The sequence below is a fragment of the Fusarium tjaetaba genome (genome assembly GCF_013396195.1).
Source record: "Fusarium tjaetaba strain NRRL 66243 chromosome Unknown NRRL66243_c0000091, whole genome shotgun sequence".
NCBI classification, from domain to species: domain Eukaryota; kingdom Fungi; phylum Ascomycota; class Sordariomycetes; order Hypocreales; family Nectriaceae; genus Fusarium; species Fusarium tjaetaba.
In genome coordinates, this window is record NW_023501287.1 from 146238 (window position 1) to 159769 (window position 13532).

Sequence of the window (13532 nt, forward strand, 5' to 3'; positions counted from 1 at the left end):
ATTGTTGTTGATCTTTGCCGCTTTTGGCAACCGGTGCCGCGCAGATTGAGGACCCAGACCTCGTCTCTGGTTTCTGCACTAAAACGAGACAGGGACGGGTTTCACGGGCTCCGACAATACGATAGCCCGCTCGCCCATCCTTCGTAGTCTTCGACAGTGGAAGTACAGATAAGACAGTCGCGCAGAGTCAACATCGCTCCTAGCATCAGTATTCCGGGTCATCATGTCAAACCTAATGAAGAGTTCGTGTAAAGTCCAAATGAGGCCACTCGGCTTGGGTATGTTCATTGGTCTGCCTCCGAGTTTCGTTGCTAATATCTCCAGACCATGGCTCAATCAAGATTGCTGCTGAGATCATCAGCCTTTCTTTCGCTAAAGATCCCTTGATCCGCTGGCTCTCTCGTGATCGCTCTGGTCCAGGCTGGGAAACTCTGACACCTACCCTGCAGCAATGGCAAGAGGCACGCCTACGCGAGTATGCCGTGCGTGGAATCGCAATGGAAGCCGTTACAGCGGATGGCCCTCATAAAAGCCTTGGATCTTGCTTTCTGTTTCCTCCTGGGCCGCTGTATCGATGGCTGAATCCCCTTTGGTGGCCGTCATGTTTGAGAGTGCTATGGGACGAGTGGTGGATTCAGCCAACTGAACCGTTCTCTTCAGAAAAGGTGATACACCTTGCACACGTGAATAATAGAGGATCTAACGGAATTTGGCAGAGGATCGGGATAATGATGGAGTCTCATAACGATTTTGAAGAGAGAATTAAGAAGAAGTATCCATCCAATTCTCTTTACTATCTCGAGATCGCTGCGGTCAGACCTGATACGCAAGGGATGGGGGTTGGGAGAACTATCATGCAATGGGTGGTGCAGGAGTTGGGTGACTCTCCATGTTATATTGAGTGTACAGATAAAAAGAATATCGCGTTCTACGTCAAGTATGGCTTTGAGCTTGTTGAAGAGGCAGAACTGGTGGATGAAGAGGACGCAATGCCACCAACGACTTTGTTTTACATGATTAGAGATACATCGAAGCTCAAGAAGTAACTCGATAGACGATTTGAAACGAAAGACTCTAAGGGGCTTTATTCTTTTCTTATTCTTTTATACTTGAACGTAACTTTGAAATGACACGAGAGGTGAAAGTTATGTAGAAGATGAACCGTTTATGCAGCCGTTATGCACACGCTAAGCGATCTTGAGTTAGTCGAATCCTTATCGCCTCCGTGTTATCGTTATCGCTCTCCAATGATACGTGTATCTCGACGCTAGTCTATTTCAGGTCTCTACAATTCCCCTCCTGATCTTGATCTTTGGCTGGCGATGAGCTATCTCGGCCCGAGGCATCACCCCTCACGTCGATAAAGGCGTTGGAAAAGATTTGATGACAATGGATGCCATCTTTCTGTCGAAAGTTACTGTTGCCAGCATATAATTGATCCACGTCGCGTTGTAATCCCCTCCCGTCACGCGTTTGGCTCAAACATCTATGACCTCACGGTCGCGACGAGGGTAAGTAACTTGTTCGTAGCAGCGGCGATATCTTGTACTAAGTGTTTCCAGTTGCTGGACCTGTAAGAGAAGACATAAGAAATGTGACGAGAAACGACCTGCCTGTGAAAGATGTGTCCAAGCGGGCATGACCTGCGAGGGCTACAAAACACGATTGACATGGGGTTCTTCAGACACTGCAAGCGCAGCAGGGGGTGGTATAGTCTTGAAACCAGTTCGTCCGCCACGTCAGAAGAGAAAATCTCTACGTGATACTAGAACAAGCCCTGTTCTTGAGAGCGTGGATGATGAGGTGGTGAACTTGCCGGACTTTTCCTCAATACAGTCGCCGGATGAACTGGACCTGCTATGTCTGCAATTCGAAGCATTCTCCGAGGGTTTACCAGACGAGGAAGTCTCACAAAAGCTCATGGACAGTTGTAAGTAAATACGCTGATGTATTGTGATCATCTAACGAGTGTATAGTTACTACTATCGGATGGCAGACGATCACAGGCCGTGCTGGACATGATACCATGTTCAAGTCCGACATTTTACCACTTTGTGAAGATAGTATCTGCCTTAAACACGCTTGCTTAGCATATCAAGCAAGTCTCGATGTCGATACTAGTCACTTGACACCTTTGTACATGCAATCGGCCCTTTCAAACTATCTTAACGACTTGGAAAACCCCAGCATGCTGTGTCAAGATGTGACTTTGGCAACGGGGGTGCTGTTGTGCAGCGTCAGCGTAGGTGAAATCCCATATCCATACTAGAGCCACACTAATACTCGCAGATAAACTCACTGTATATCTGGTCACCGCTGCTGAAAGGCCTCCACGGAGTCCTTCAAGCACGGGAGCTATTGAATGATCCACAGAGGCCCCCCGTGGCAAACCACCTCCTTGAAGCTGTCGGCCTATTGGATATACCTTTCTTCACTCTGAATAGGATTACACCATCGCTGGAGATCTGGAAATCCTATGTCCAACCACACAAACACTCTGGCGTTGAGCAAATTTCAGGGATACCTTATAGTCTAATGAACCTGCTAGCGAATATGGACTCCACCACCATCGAACAGGATCTGTTGCAGTGGCCTGGAGAACTAGGCGATGAGTTCGCGCAGATTCACCTCTGGGAAGCGTTCCGACTCGCCGGTATTCTTCACAGCCGTTGTCTGGCTGATCATCACCAAGATCAAACAACACCACAAAGAGTCAACAACAGCACTGAAATATTACGGATGAAGGTATTTGCATCGATCCAAGCAATTATCGGGATCGGCACCTTCAACTTTCGACTCTCACTCGCCAGGGCCATATTATACCCTCTTTTCGTAGCTGGGATCCTGGCAGAAAATGCCCAGGAACAGCAGCTGACACGTGTGGCCTTTCAATACATAATGCAAAAAGGGCAGGAGGGCACTGAGCAGATAATCATGGATATCGTGGCAAAGGTTTGGAAGAATGGGAAGGGCGGCAATGAAGCATCCAAGTTGATGATAGCTACTGAGGCTACGGCGGAGCTGAACGCTGAGATTCATCTTTACTAAAGTTAGATGAGCTCAGAATAAGGGCAGTTCAGAGGCCAAACCTAATGATTGAGTAATATGTGGGCGAGCCCAACACAAGGTGCCTTGATTAAGAAAAGCAAGGCCCAGAAAGATCAGGATACCAGTGGCGAACGCGGGGATCATATAAAGCTGCCACTATCTAAGCTAAAACTGCCTCCTTAATTCCGACAGCACCAGCGACTGCTGGTTCGGCCTTTATATCCTCACTCAACTGACGAGGTTCACCCTCGAAAGTCCCCATCTTGTCCCTCTTGATAGCAATGTTATCAATAGCCGTCATAAACTCTTCCAGCACACCCATGTCAAGAATCTTCTGCATACGAGTATATCTTCGTACATTCTCATCCTCAGCTTCCGTAACGACTTTGCTAGTCTCATCTGGCCCAAACCTCATCCATCGACCACCATCAGAAAACCGAGGCCATGGATCGTTACCGTACGAGTAGTCAATAAAGCTACCAGCCATCGTTCTTGCGAGTTTCTGCTGGCCTGGAGTCAGTCTCTCATCGAAGTTGAGAAAGACGTATAGTAGGTCGAGTGCATGGTACGCTTGACCCTTGAATATACTGTCATGAGTGCACACCTGGTCAAAGTGATAGCCGAAAGTTTGTGGAATATCTGAGCGGTGAACAGCGATCCAGTTGTGGATCTTGAAGGCAGAATCGCCTGCCATGTCTTCCAAGGCCTCCAGAAGCTCCTCCTTCGAGAGATCACGCGTAACACCATACAGAGCCATGATATCATCAGTAGCCTTTTCACTCAAGAACTTCTTCATACCAGTTCTCCATGAGTCAAAAGTCTCCCCAGCAAGATCATCAGTGAAGATCATAGCCTCGTCGGTTGTATCTCCAACCATATAGCTCTTAAGCCACGCCGGAGGTGAAGAAATACTGTTCGCGGTCGGCTTTGTCTTATGGAAAACGCCATCATCGCATGGATTGCCTGTGGCATTTAGAAGGCCCTCCACTGGGATCGTTGCAGCAGCGACAACAGCCTCAGGGACGTTTCGAAGCTGATCCAGAGCAGAAGGTGAGTCTGAATCAATGCCAAGATATCTCAGCAACGCGCGGTAATGCTTTTCGTGGTGTTCCAATGGCCAAGTCTGGATGGTGTTCAAATGGCCGGACATGGCGATGGCGCGATGGAAAGGGGCCGGATTCTTAGCAACGATGTGGTGAGAAACACTTATGCCTCCAGCCGATTCGCCGTAGATGGTGACATTATCAGGATCACCACCAAACGAGGCAATGTAGCGATTCACCCAGTGCAAAGCAACCTGCTGATCGTAAAGACCAAAGTTGCCTACGCCTTCAAGACCATCGCGCTCTATATCCTGCTTAATTGCGGCTGATGCGAGGAAACCGCCGAGGCCGACACGATAGTTGAGGTTGACTGTGACAACTGGCGTGTTGCGGGCTGCAGCAAAGGTCGTCAAGTTGACACAATCGAAGACGCCCTTATTGGCACCGCCAAAAAGAAAAGATCCTCCATGGATATAAACCATGACAGGTAATTTCGCACTAGAGTCAGAGCCCAGTTTTGGAGTTGTGATGTTCATGACAAGGCAGTTGAGTTCATCCTCAATTGGCTCTTCAAAATGGGGCGCAATATCGACTGGGATTAGGATATCTTCAGGTGTATTGTACTCTGGCGGGTTTGGCGCGCTGGGTCTATAAAACAGATTCAGTAATGATTCCAGAGTCGGGAAGTCGATAGTAACTACCCCAGTTTTGTCCCATCGTGAAAATTGTTGGGCCATGAAGTCCTGAGTTGTGAACGTGTCCAACGCTTGGAGAGGGATGCGTAAGGAATGCCACTGAATTGGTGGATGTTGTTAGGGAAGCTCAGGCCCTTTACAACACCAAGGCCCTGAACACTGAGCTCTGTAATACCGATTGGGGTTTTGCTGGCAGGCATGTTGACCAAGTTGTCGAACAAAAGCTTGTGAATAGAAAGTAGATGCTAGTAAATGAAGCTTTTTGGTAGATACGCTTCCACGCAGTCCCCAGACAGTTTTTATAAGCTTGATAACAATGATTTTCACCCTCAAACACTTCAATTACAGAGGGTCAATTGTCGCGATGGAGATGCCAGTGAACGCTTGGTGATCCACTAACTCGATTAAGCAGGCTGAGGAGCGTGCAAACCCCGCAAACGCCCCGTTCGCTAGCGAGTCCAGCTGATACGAGTAGCGACATGATGATAATATTCTCAGTAAATACGGTAGATTGTCGGTATCGGTAACTCTCGTCGGAGAAACGACCTCCTAAAGTTGCTCCGAGGCGGGGTTTGTAGATTGTATTTTACGGATCCCGAGAATGCCGTCTCAGAGACCGAGGGTTCCGTATGAAGGATCTGGCACTACTTGCGACAAGGCGCCCAGAGGCAGGGACCATGAACAAGGCAGCACTATGACTTGGAATGGGGAATAGGGTCGAGACTCGCTCATGCCACGATATGGGGGATGGATATTCAGTATATTGGATTAACTGCATCACGCAGCCCAGCCTGACCATTCTTACCTTGCTAAAGTTCTCGAGGGCAGGAAGATGCCAGCCAGGAATGAATGGCGCTCAAAGTTCTAGAGGATTTTCATTTCGTTACCAGAAACTTATACTGCAAGCCACGGGACAATGATGACTGATAGCGATACTAAAAAGTATGCTCAAGTAGAGAATATCGCTATCGCCATGAGTGAAGACTGTGAAGACACACTGAGTGCAGCCATCTTGAGACCTGCGATGCCTGCCCCGCCAATCGGGTTGCTGCAGGGGCGATATGGATGATCTAGACCCGATGAAGTATGCCTATGCGAGGGGTGATGATTCGATGATCCAAGCGATAGATAAGAGAAAGACCACATCGAGGCAATAGAATGCACAATAATTTCTCTCGCTGACTATATCTTGAGAGTTGTATTGCTCCAGGCCTCGATTCGCATTAACCAGGAGCATCATCTTCTGACCCATCTTGTGACACCAAGGAGCAACATTTACCCCGCGCGTAACATTCCAATTGACAACAGGACTTTGTGAATACAGCAAACACTGATCGGTGTGCGAAAATGCCTGATAGCAGTAAGCCTACGGCCCTCTGCCTATCTCTTCTCGCCTGCTCTGGCTCACCGCAGTAGAATTCATCCAAGATGTCGTGAAGCTCATCACGGTTCAGTCTGGGCTACCGAGCTCAAACCCGACGACCCCGACCTGGCAGATCCCAACTCATCCAACCGTAGCAAACGCACAGTCCCAAGACTTGCCCTCAGAGACCGATATCATCATCATTGGTTCAGGTATCACTGGTATCGGCGCCGCGCACTCCCTCTTGAACCATCCGAAAGGAACTGGTCTCAAAGTGACTATGCTTGAGGCCCGCACGGCCGTAAGCGGAGCGACTGGTCGAAATGGAGGACATCTTGTCTCTGATAGCGATTCCTTGTTTCCAGCCCTTGCAGAAACAATCGGTGTTGAGCGAGCGATAGAGACTGTGCGGTTCAGCGACGCGAACATTCGTCGCTTGAAGGAGCTTATCGCCCAGTTAGATCCTGAGGATCAAGAAGCAGTGGAATTTCGTGAGGTGACATCAGCAACGTCCTTTACTGATCAAAGTTCATTTCAAGGTGCTATTGAAGAAGTCAAACAACTGCTTGAAGCCGTGCCTGACAGTGACATCAAGTTCAAAGTATACAACAGAGAGGAGGCGGCCAAGGTAGGTTGAGTAACATTCGTTAATACAGCAACTGCTCACTGTCCCAGATCTTTAATTTCACAAATACCGTCGGCGCAGTTGCACAAACCGGAGTCGCAGCCTTGTGGCCATATCGTCTTCTGACCGCAGTTTTAGCCTCTCTAGCAAAAGAATTCTCAGACCGCTTCTCACTCGAGACGAACACGCCCGTTCTCTCAGTACAAGTTCAGAACGATACTTCGGAATATCCGTACCTAGTGCGCACATCTAGAGGATCTATTCGAGCTAAACATGTCATTCATTGCACTAATGGGTATTCAAGCCAGCTGATTCCCGGTCTCGTTGGCAATCTATATCCATTACGAGGAACCATGTCTACTCAGAAAATTGGCCCGAAGTTTCCACGAGCAGGCCACAACCTGTCTTGGTCACAAGTATCTCTTGGTACATACGACGCAAAGACTGGTCATATTCATCTAGGCCTGTACTACGCTCAACAGAATGCCAAGACAGGGATAATGTTCCTCGGTGGCGAATCCCAGAGCCTTGGTGGTCTTCTCACAAGCGATGACTCAAACGTCGCAGATGATGCTCGCCAAACCCTAACTTCGGCAGCACCCAATATCTGGAAAGATGCAGCTCCCGCAGAAGCCCTCAATGTCTGGTCGGGGATAATGGGGTTCACGGCAGATGGTATGCCCATCGTGGGAAAGCTTCCGCAGAAGCTCACGGGCCGAAATGGAAGTGGGGAGTGGATTGCCGCGGGATTCAATGGCCATGGGATGGATAAGTGCTGGCTTACTGGTGAGGCTATTGCAAGGATGGTGCTAGGGGAGGCTGATGTTCCTGGGTTTCCCAAGGCATACCTGTTGAGTGATGATCGGATGAAGAGTTGGTCACCTCAGGGAGCTGCTGAAACTCTGATGGATCATATCATGGTTGGGAGTCAGGTCCCAACTAGCCATCTTTAGTGCTCAGCATATGCTTTTCAGCCTAGCAAAGGTATCTTCAACGGACGCATGAGTAAAAGAATGAATGCGTACACGAAATTTGCCAACATTGTGACATGCCCATCGTGAGACAGAGCTTTTCAAGCAAGAATATAGTCAGTAACCACGAAAGATGGCCAGAGAAATTGGGGGTACTCTACACATCAATCAGCTGAGAGAATACGCACTCTAAATCGGATCTAGTTCAACCAGAAAGAAGATATTGCAGTACACGATGTTAGGCTGCTATTTGGAGCTACTGAATAAGCTTAATGAGCTTGTATCTCAGCCGTCTTCACCTAAAAGGCCGCTCGTAGCTTCACCACTCCATCCAAAACACCTGGCGGTGGCCTAAAACATCCGATCTCGGTATTGCTTCTAAAGAGGGCTTTTGTATCTACCCCCTCATCTAGGCACTTGAGCAAGTTGACATGGTCAGCCGCTCCACGCTGGATCAGCCCACAAAGCTATCACATACCAGAACTTGTTCGGCCAATGGCATACGATATATGAAGCTTGAGGAACGGCGGCTTCTAAATTCACTAAAATAGCAGTCCACCGTTGGGAATCCAAGCCAGCCTCGTGGTCAACCGGTCTGGAATGTAGTGGTCATCTCCCCTCTAAAAAGACGCGCTATCGAAAGTCTCGAGCCACAACCGACTTGGTACCTGCAGTTGGAGATGAGATTGATAAAAAGTTGTTGGCTCTGGAAAATAGTGAAGATGGTGTTTCTGTGGGACTTGTGTATGTGTGCCGATACTACAGAATGTTGTTCAGGAGTTGAAGACACTTCGTCGGGCATCGCGATACTGGTATATGTATGTCTTGGCGACTTTTCAGCGACCTATAAATTGTATTCCAAGCAAAATAATGTCTCAGAACGTATACAAATTGTCCATGCTGGTCTAGGCCATGGTCTACGTAAGGAACAAGACTAATCCCAATTGTATGATTCTGCCGACCAGAGATCATAGAGCAAGCCACAATATGATCCACTAGGGGTTCAGCCAGTCTGGCGATTGCAGGATGTGAGTCGGTAAACGAGCGGAGGGGGAGACCGGCGCAGGAGGTTCAACAAATAAACATCGTACAGTCGATCTTACGAGGCGGTGTACTGATAGATCGAATATTCGTTCAGATACACTACTGAAGATAGTAACATAGCTGATGCCTCTCTAGCGATCGAATCTAGAGACTGAAAGCTACGAAGTATGAGCTAATGCGATGTTTGGTAGGAGAAACGCTGTCGGAGAACGGGCCCTGAAGAAGCTCGAAAACCTTTACCCGGGAACAGTCCAAAATTGGCTTTGACGACATTCAACCGGTTTCCAATGCACTCGATTCAGGACTTTGTATTTTACAGACATGTCACAGAAGAATGCCATTCTCCTAATCGGTGCAGCTGTATGTGAGAATGCCATGTTCTCCCTTCCTTATCCCTCGCATTGTCACTCGGCCCCACGTGCGACCCAATCCTTCAAAAAAGTGAAACAAATCGCGTTCTTTTTTCTTGTCTATTGATTTCAGAGTTCTAGACCAGATAAATTTCTTTCCGGAAAGGGAATTCAGCTGCGAACTAACATACTCCAAGGAAAATAGTCACCCATAGCTCTGGAATTCGAGGTCCCCTAATACAAGTCCAGCCACATCTAGACCAGCCACTGTTCGCTTTTAGGGAGCATTTTCGGATCTAGGGCCAATAGCTAAAAATTAAGCATGCTCAGGAACGGGTGGGGATGCACATGTAGATCGCAATCAGCTACGGCGGTGCGCCATCTCGTTTGCGCTACTTGCAGGTAAGCTTGGGCTGAGTGACGGTTTTAATATTAAATATGTAGAGCAGTATCTAAAGGCGGGTATATATGACTCGCCGCTGATCCTCCAAAATTCCTTCCAAGAAAAACGCCATCACTACTCTTCTTCATCATGGTGAACTTCAAGAATATCGCTCTTGCAGTAAGCGTCCTTCTTGGATGTGGACTTGCTGTCCCTGCACCTGCAGCCCCTGCTGCTGAGGCCGGTGCAATCATCCCAGGTAGCTACATTATCACCTTGAAACCAGAGGTCGATGCTGCCATGGCCAAGACCCATTTGAAATGGGTCAAAGACGTTCACAAAAGAAGCCTCACCAAGCGCGAGACAGAAGTGGGTGTCGAAAAGACTTATGACAGCAAGTCTGGCTTCCAGGGATACGCTGGGTCATTCGATACAGCGACGATCAAGGAGATCAAGAAAAGTCCAGATGTAAGCCAATGCCTTCAATTATTGGTTTTGCATGCTAACTAGTTCCGCAAGGTCCTGGCTGTTGAGCCCAACCGTGTATGGAAGCTTAATCGCATCAAAAGCAAGCGAAGCCTGGAGAAGAGAGACGAAATCACGCAGAAGAAGTCCACCTGGGGTCTCGGCACAATCTCTCATCGGAAAAAGGGCTACAAGGAGTATATCTATGATGAATACGCTGGCACTGACATGTATGCCTATGTTATTGATGGCGGCGTCAGAGTGACTCACAACGAGTTCGGTGGTCGCGCAAAGGCTGCGTGGACCAACTGGAAGGGCAATAACAAGGATGACGACGGTCACGGAACCCATGTTGCTGGTACAATTGCTGGTACGACCTATGGCGTTGCGAAGAAGGCCAATATCCTCGCTCTTAAGGTCTTCAACGGTGATGAATCGGATACGTCTATCGTCCTTGACGCTTTCAACTGGGCTGTCAACGATATTATCAAGAAAGACCGCACATGGAGAGCCGTTATCAACATGTCTCTCGGCGGCGAAAAGTCCGCTGCCTTCAACAAAGCTGTTGACACCGCATCCAAGAAAGGTGTCGTCACAGTCGTCGCGTCCGGCAACGATGCCATAGACGCAGCCAAGGAGTCGCCTGGCTCTGCATCGACCGCAATCACCGTCGGAGCAATTGACTCCAATTGGGCTGTTGCTGATTTCTCCAACTGGGGAAAGACAGTTGACATCTTGGCCCCTGGAGTAGGCATCACCTCAGCTGGCCACAAATCCAATACTTACACCTTCACCGAGGATGGAACTTCCATGGCTGCTCCTCATGTTGCGGGGTTGGTCTTGTACGCGATGAGCGTGGAAGAGGTAGAGGGAGTTGCCGACATTACGGCTTGGCTGAAGGAATTGGCGACTCCCAAGAAGATTTCTGGAAATCTTCGTGGAGCGCCTAATCTGATCGCAAATAATGGCAATTGGGTTCAGTAGAATACTCGCGCAATCAAATTTGTAAATGCCAAGTATTGACGACAATCTGATTGTCAATTGCTCTTCGATGTCCTTACCGTGCGCGGCCCGCTCGGTGGTGTTCAATTCGTCGGATTGCGGGTGTCCTAAATTTCATGTACGTTTCGGCAGTTCGTGGATGAGCAGTTAGTGAAGGGATCCTTGAGAACGGATCATCTTGCTCATAAGTGAGGTAAATGCTTGGGTAGGTTTACGGCTATTTTTAACCCGCACCCCGATGATACTGGGCCTTCCGGCGACCAGAAGAGTAATTGAGTTGAGCATCAATTACGTGTCATCCAGATAACGATCCGACGATACCGATCATATTAATGATGTGCATCTACTTAGTAATCGCTGTATCTCGCGACTAATCATTCTTCATCTATCGGAGGATGTCGCACTCCGCGGGCCTCCAGACCCTCACGTCGGATTGATGGACATAATTCAGATCGGCCGGATGTAACGGTAAATTGAATATCTACCGGCATGCACAGACTACAAATCCCATCTACACGGATATAACGGACACGTCTTATGACAGTCGTATTGTTCCCCTGTCACCCAACACAGCCTCTTTTCTGTCTCAGGCGGAAAAGATGGCAGCCTTTGCTTTCATATCATCAGCTCTCGATTGGCTCGGATCTGTGGGATTTTCGCGTATTCACGAATTGCGGCTGCCCGCGGAATGCTCCCGGTTATAAGCAAGTTGATAGCTCACGTGGTACCAAGCCACTCAGGTGACGATCAAGTGTCCGAGCACCTGGAATATTGCCCCAAACTTCCTCCAATAGGTTTGATCGGCACCGCCACGTCGTAGCACTTTGCCCTTTGCGCCTAGCACATCAATATTGGCGTCGCAACCGAACGTGCCGCGCTACTGGGGGAATAAGCAGCCAGTCTCGTAATCAGTACTAAGTTAATTGATAAAACCCCCTCTTTGACCACGATTCCGTAGCACTATCATTGTCTCAGAAGCCTCATTCAAGAGTCATCGCGATATAATGACTAGCGAACCTACAGAAACGCCTGGGTTGACTCTGCCGCCCGCTCCAACGCCCGCCTGGGAGGTCTTACAGAATCTCCAGCAGGACCAAGAGGTCCGAGACCTTTGTGAAGAGCTTTGAGTCATTGGCTGACTTGAGTGACCAGAATCAAGATATAGACCATGATGATGCTGAGACTGACGAGGGCTTCGATGGTCACAGTGATTCAGACCTGGATTCAGCCTTGGGATCCAATGTCGCGGACTCGACCTATTCTCTGACCTCGAGTATTTTTGAGTACCGAACGTTGCATGGAAGGACCTATCACTCAGATAGAGGTACAGCTCAATACTGGTATGCATCCTTCGGCTTATTATCTGGCTATTCTAACGAGGCACAGGGCATCGAATGATGATCAGGCTAGTCAATCTTTGGACCTCGCGTAGGTGAACACTCCGGTGACATATGACGAGGCGTCTGACAGTAGCAAGACATCACTTTACTCTGCTTCTTTTGGAAGATAAACTTTATCTAGCACCTCTCAGGCCTGATATACATGTTAGTCTCACTAGTATTGGCGTATCGGATCTCATTTGCTGATAATGGCTTTGGCAGAGAGTGCTTGATATTGGCACGGGAACAGGTAAGACGCCCTTGCGTCAACTCTAACATCTGATTCTAATCAAGTTACAGCTATCTGGGCCATGTAAGTGACGTCGGAGAGGAGGTCGAGCAAGGCTGATCATCATAAAGCGACTTTGCAGATGAACATCCCCAGGTCGAGGTCGTGGGCACTGAGATCAGCCCTATTCAGCCAACCTGGATGCCATCAAATCTACAGCTGTAAGCCCCCCTAATGGTAATATTAGCATCGAAGCTCACCATCTGGTAGCGAAATTGAGGACTGCAATGATACCTGGACCTTCCGGCCCGACTCCTTTGACTTCATCCATATGAGATTTATGCTGGGAAGTATCACAGACTGGACAGCGACCTTTCGAGAAGCTTTCACAGCTTGTGTTCCGGGCGGCTGGGTCGAAAGCTACGAAGTTTCATCCACCATGGAGAGTGATGATAATTCTATTCCAGATGGAAGCGCTATGAAACGTTGGGGTGAAGTATTCGAAGAAGGCGGCCAACGCGCAGGAAGAAGCTTTGCCATAATTCGGGAAGATGTACAGAGGAAGTCGATGGAAGAAGCAGGGTTTGCCAATATCCACGTCGTGGACCTCAAGGTAGGTTATTTCTATGCCAGCCAAATTTCTGGGTCAGTCTAACAGCGTCGTAACAGGCACCAGTTGGAGGCTGGCACACAGAAGAACGACTCAAGCAAGTTGGACATTATATGCAAGCAGCTCTGGAGAGAGACTATGAAGGCTATCTCTTGTTCCTGGCGTGCGAGCTTTTGGGATGGACCGAGGAACAGGTTAGAGCTCTGTGCACCCAGCTCCGACGAGAGATCCGATCGGGTCAACATCATCCGTATTTCAGACAAAGAATTGTTTACGGTCAGAAGCCTGAGGTTTAATACGAATCCTCCAGCACTTTCTTGCTTTGT

At 48.6% G+C, this 13532-nt stretch overlaps 5 protein-coding genes across 5 annotated transcripts; 4 read left to right on the plus strand and 1 right to left on the minus strand.

Moving 5' to 3' along the window:
* Nucleotides 1-223: 223 nt before the first annotated feature.
* Nucleotides 224-3048, plus strand: FTJAE_4801 (uncharacterized protein; the record flags this gene model as incomplete). The annotated part of the gene is made up of 5 exons (XM_037351242.1): nucleotides 224-278; nucleotides 325-1042; nucleotides 1770-1930; nucleotides 1977-2242; nucleotides 2290-3048. The coding sequence occupies 5 exons, from the start codon at nucleotides 224-226 to the stop codon at nucleotides 3046-3048; spliced, it is 1959 nt and encodes a 652-aa protein (XP_037208058.1).
* Nucleotides 3049-3208: 160 nt separating this feature from the next.
* FTJAE_4802 (triacylglycerol lipase V precursor) lies at nucleotides 3209-4986 on the minus strand (the record flags this gene model as incomplete). The annotated part of the gene is made up of 2 exons (XM_037351243.1): nucleotides 3209-4739; nucleotides 4793-4986. The coding sequence occupies 2 exons, from the start codon at nucleotides 4984-4986 to the stop codon at nucleotides 3209-3211; spliced, it is 1725 nt and encodes a 574-aa protein (XP_037208059.1).
* A 1147-nt stretch (nucleotides 4987-6133) lies between these two features.
* On the plus strand, nucleotides 6134-7727 carry FTJAE_4803 (FAD dependent oxidoreductase superfamily; the record flags this gene model as incomplete). The annotated part of the gene is made up of 3 exons (XM_037351244.1): nucleotides 6134-6146; nucleotides 6203-6777; nucleotides 6825-7727. The coding sequence occupies 3 exons, from the start codon at nucleotides 6134-6136 to the stop codon at nucleotides 7725-7727; spliced, it is 1491 nt and encodes a 496-aa protein (XP_037208060.1).
* A 1944-nt stretch (nucleotides 7728-9671) lies between these two features.
* Nucleotides 9672-10970, plus strand: FTJAE_4804 (subtilisin; the record flags this gene model as incomplete). Its single annotated transcript, XM_037351245.1, has 2 exons — nucleotides 9672-9989; nucleotides 10041-10970. The coding sequence occupies 2 exons, from the start codon at nucleotides 9672-9674 to the stop codon at nucleotides 10968-10970; spliced, it is 1248 nt and encodes a 415-aa protein (XP_037208061.1).
* Nucleotides 10971-11992: 1022 nt separating this feature from the next.
* Nucleotides 11993-13502, plus strand: FTJAE_4805 (methyltransferase; the record flags this gene model as incomplete). Its single annotated transcript, XM_037351246.1, has 7 exons — nucleotides 11993-12088; nucleotides 12141-12328; nucleotides 12375-12416; nucleotides 12668-12680; nucleotides 12753-12817; nucleotides 12867-13209; nucleotides 13266-13502. 7 exons carry the CDS (start codon nucleotides 11993-11995, stop codon nucleotides 13500-13502), a joined length of 984 nt encoding a protein of 327 aa, XP_037208062.1.
* Between the last annotated feature and the right edge of the window lie 30 nt (nucleotides 13503-13532).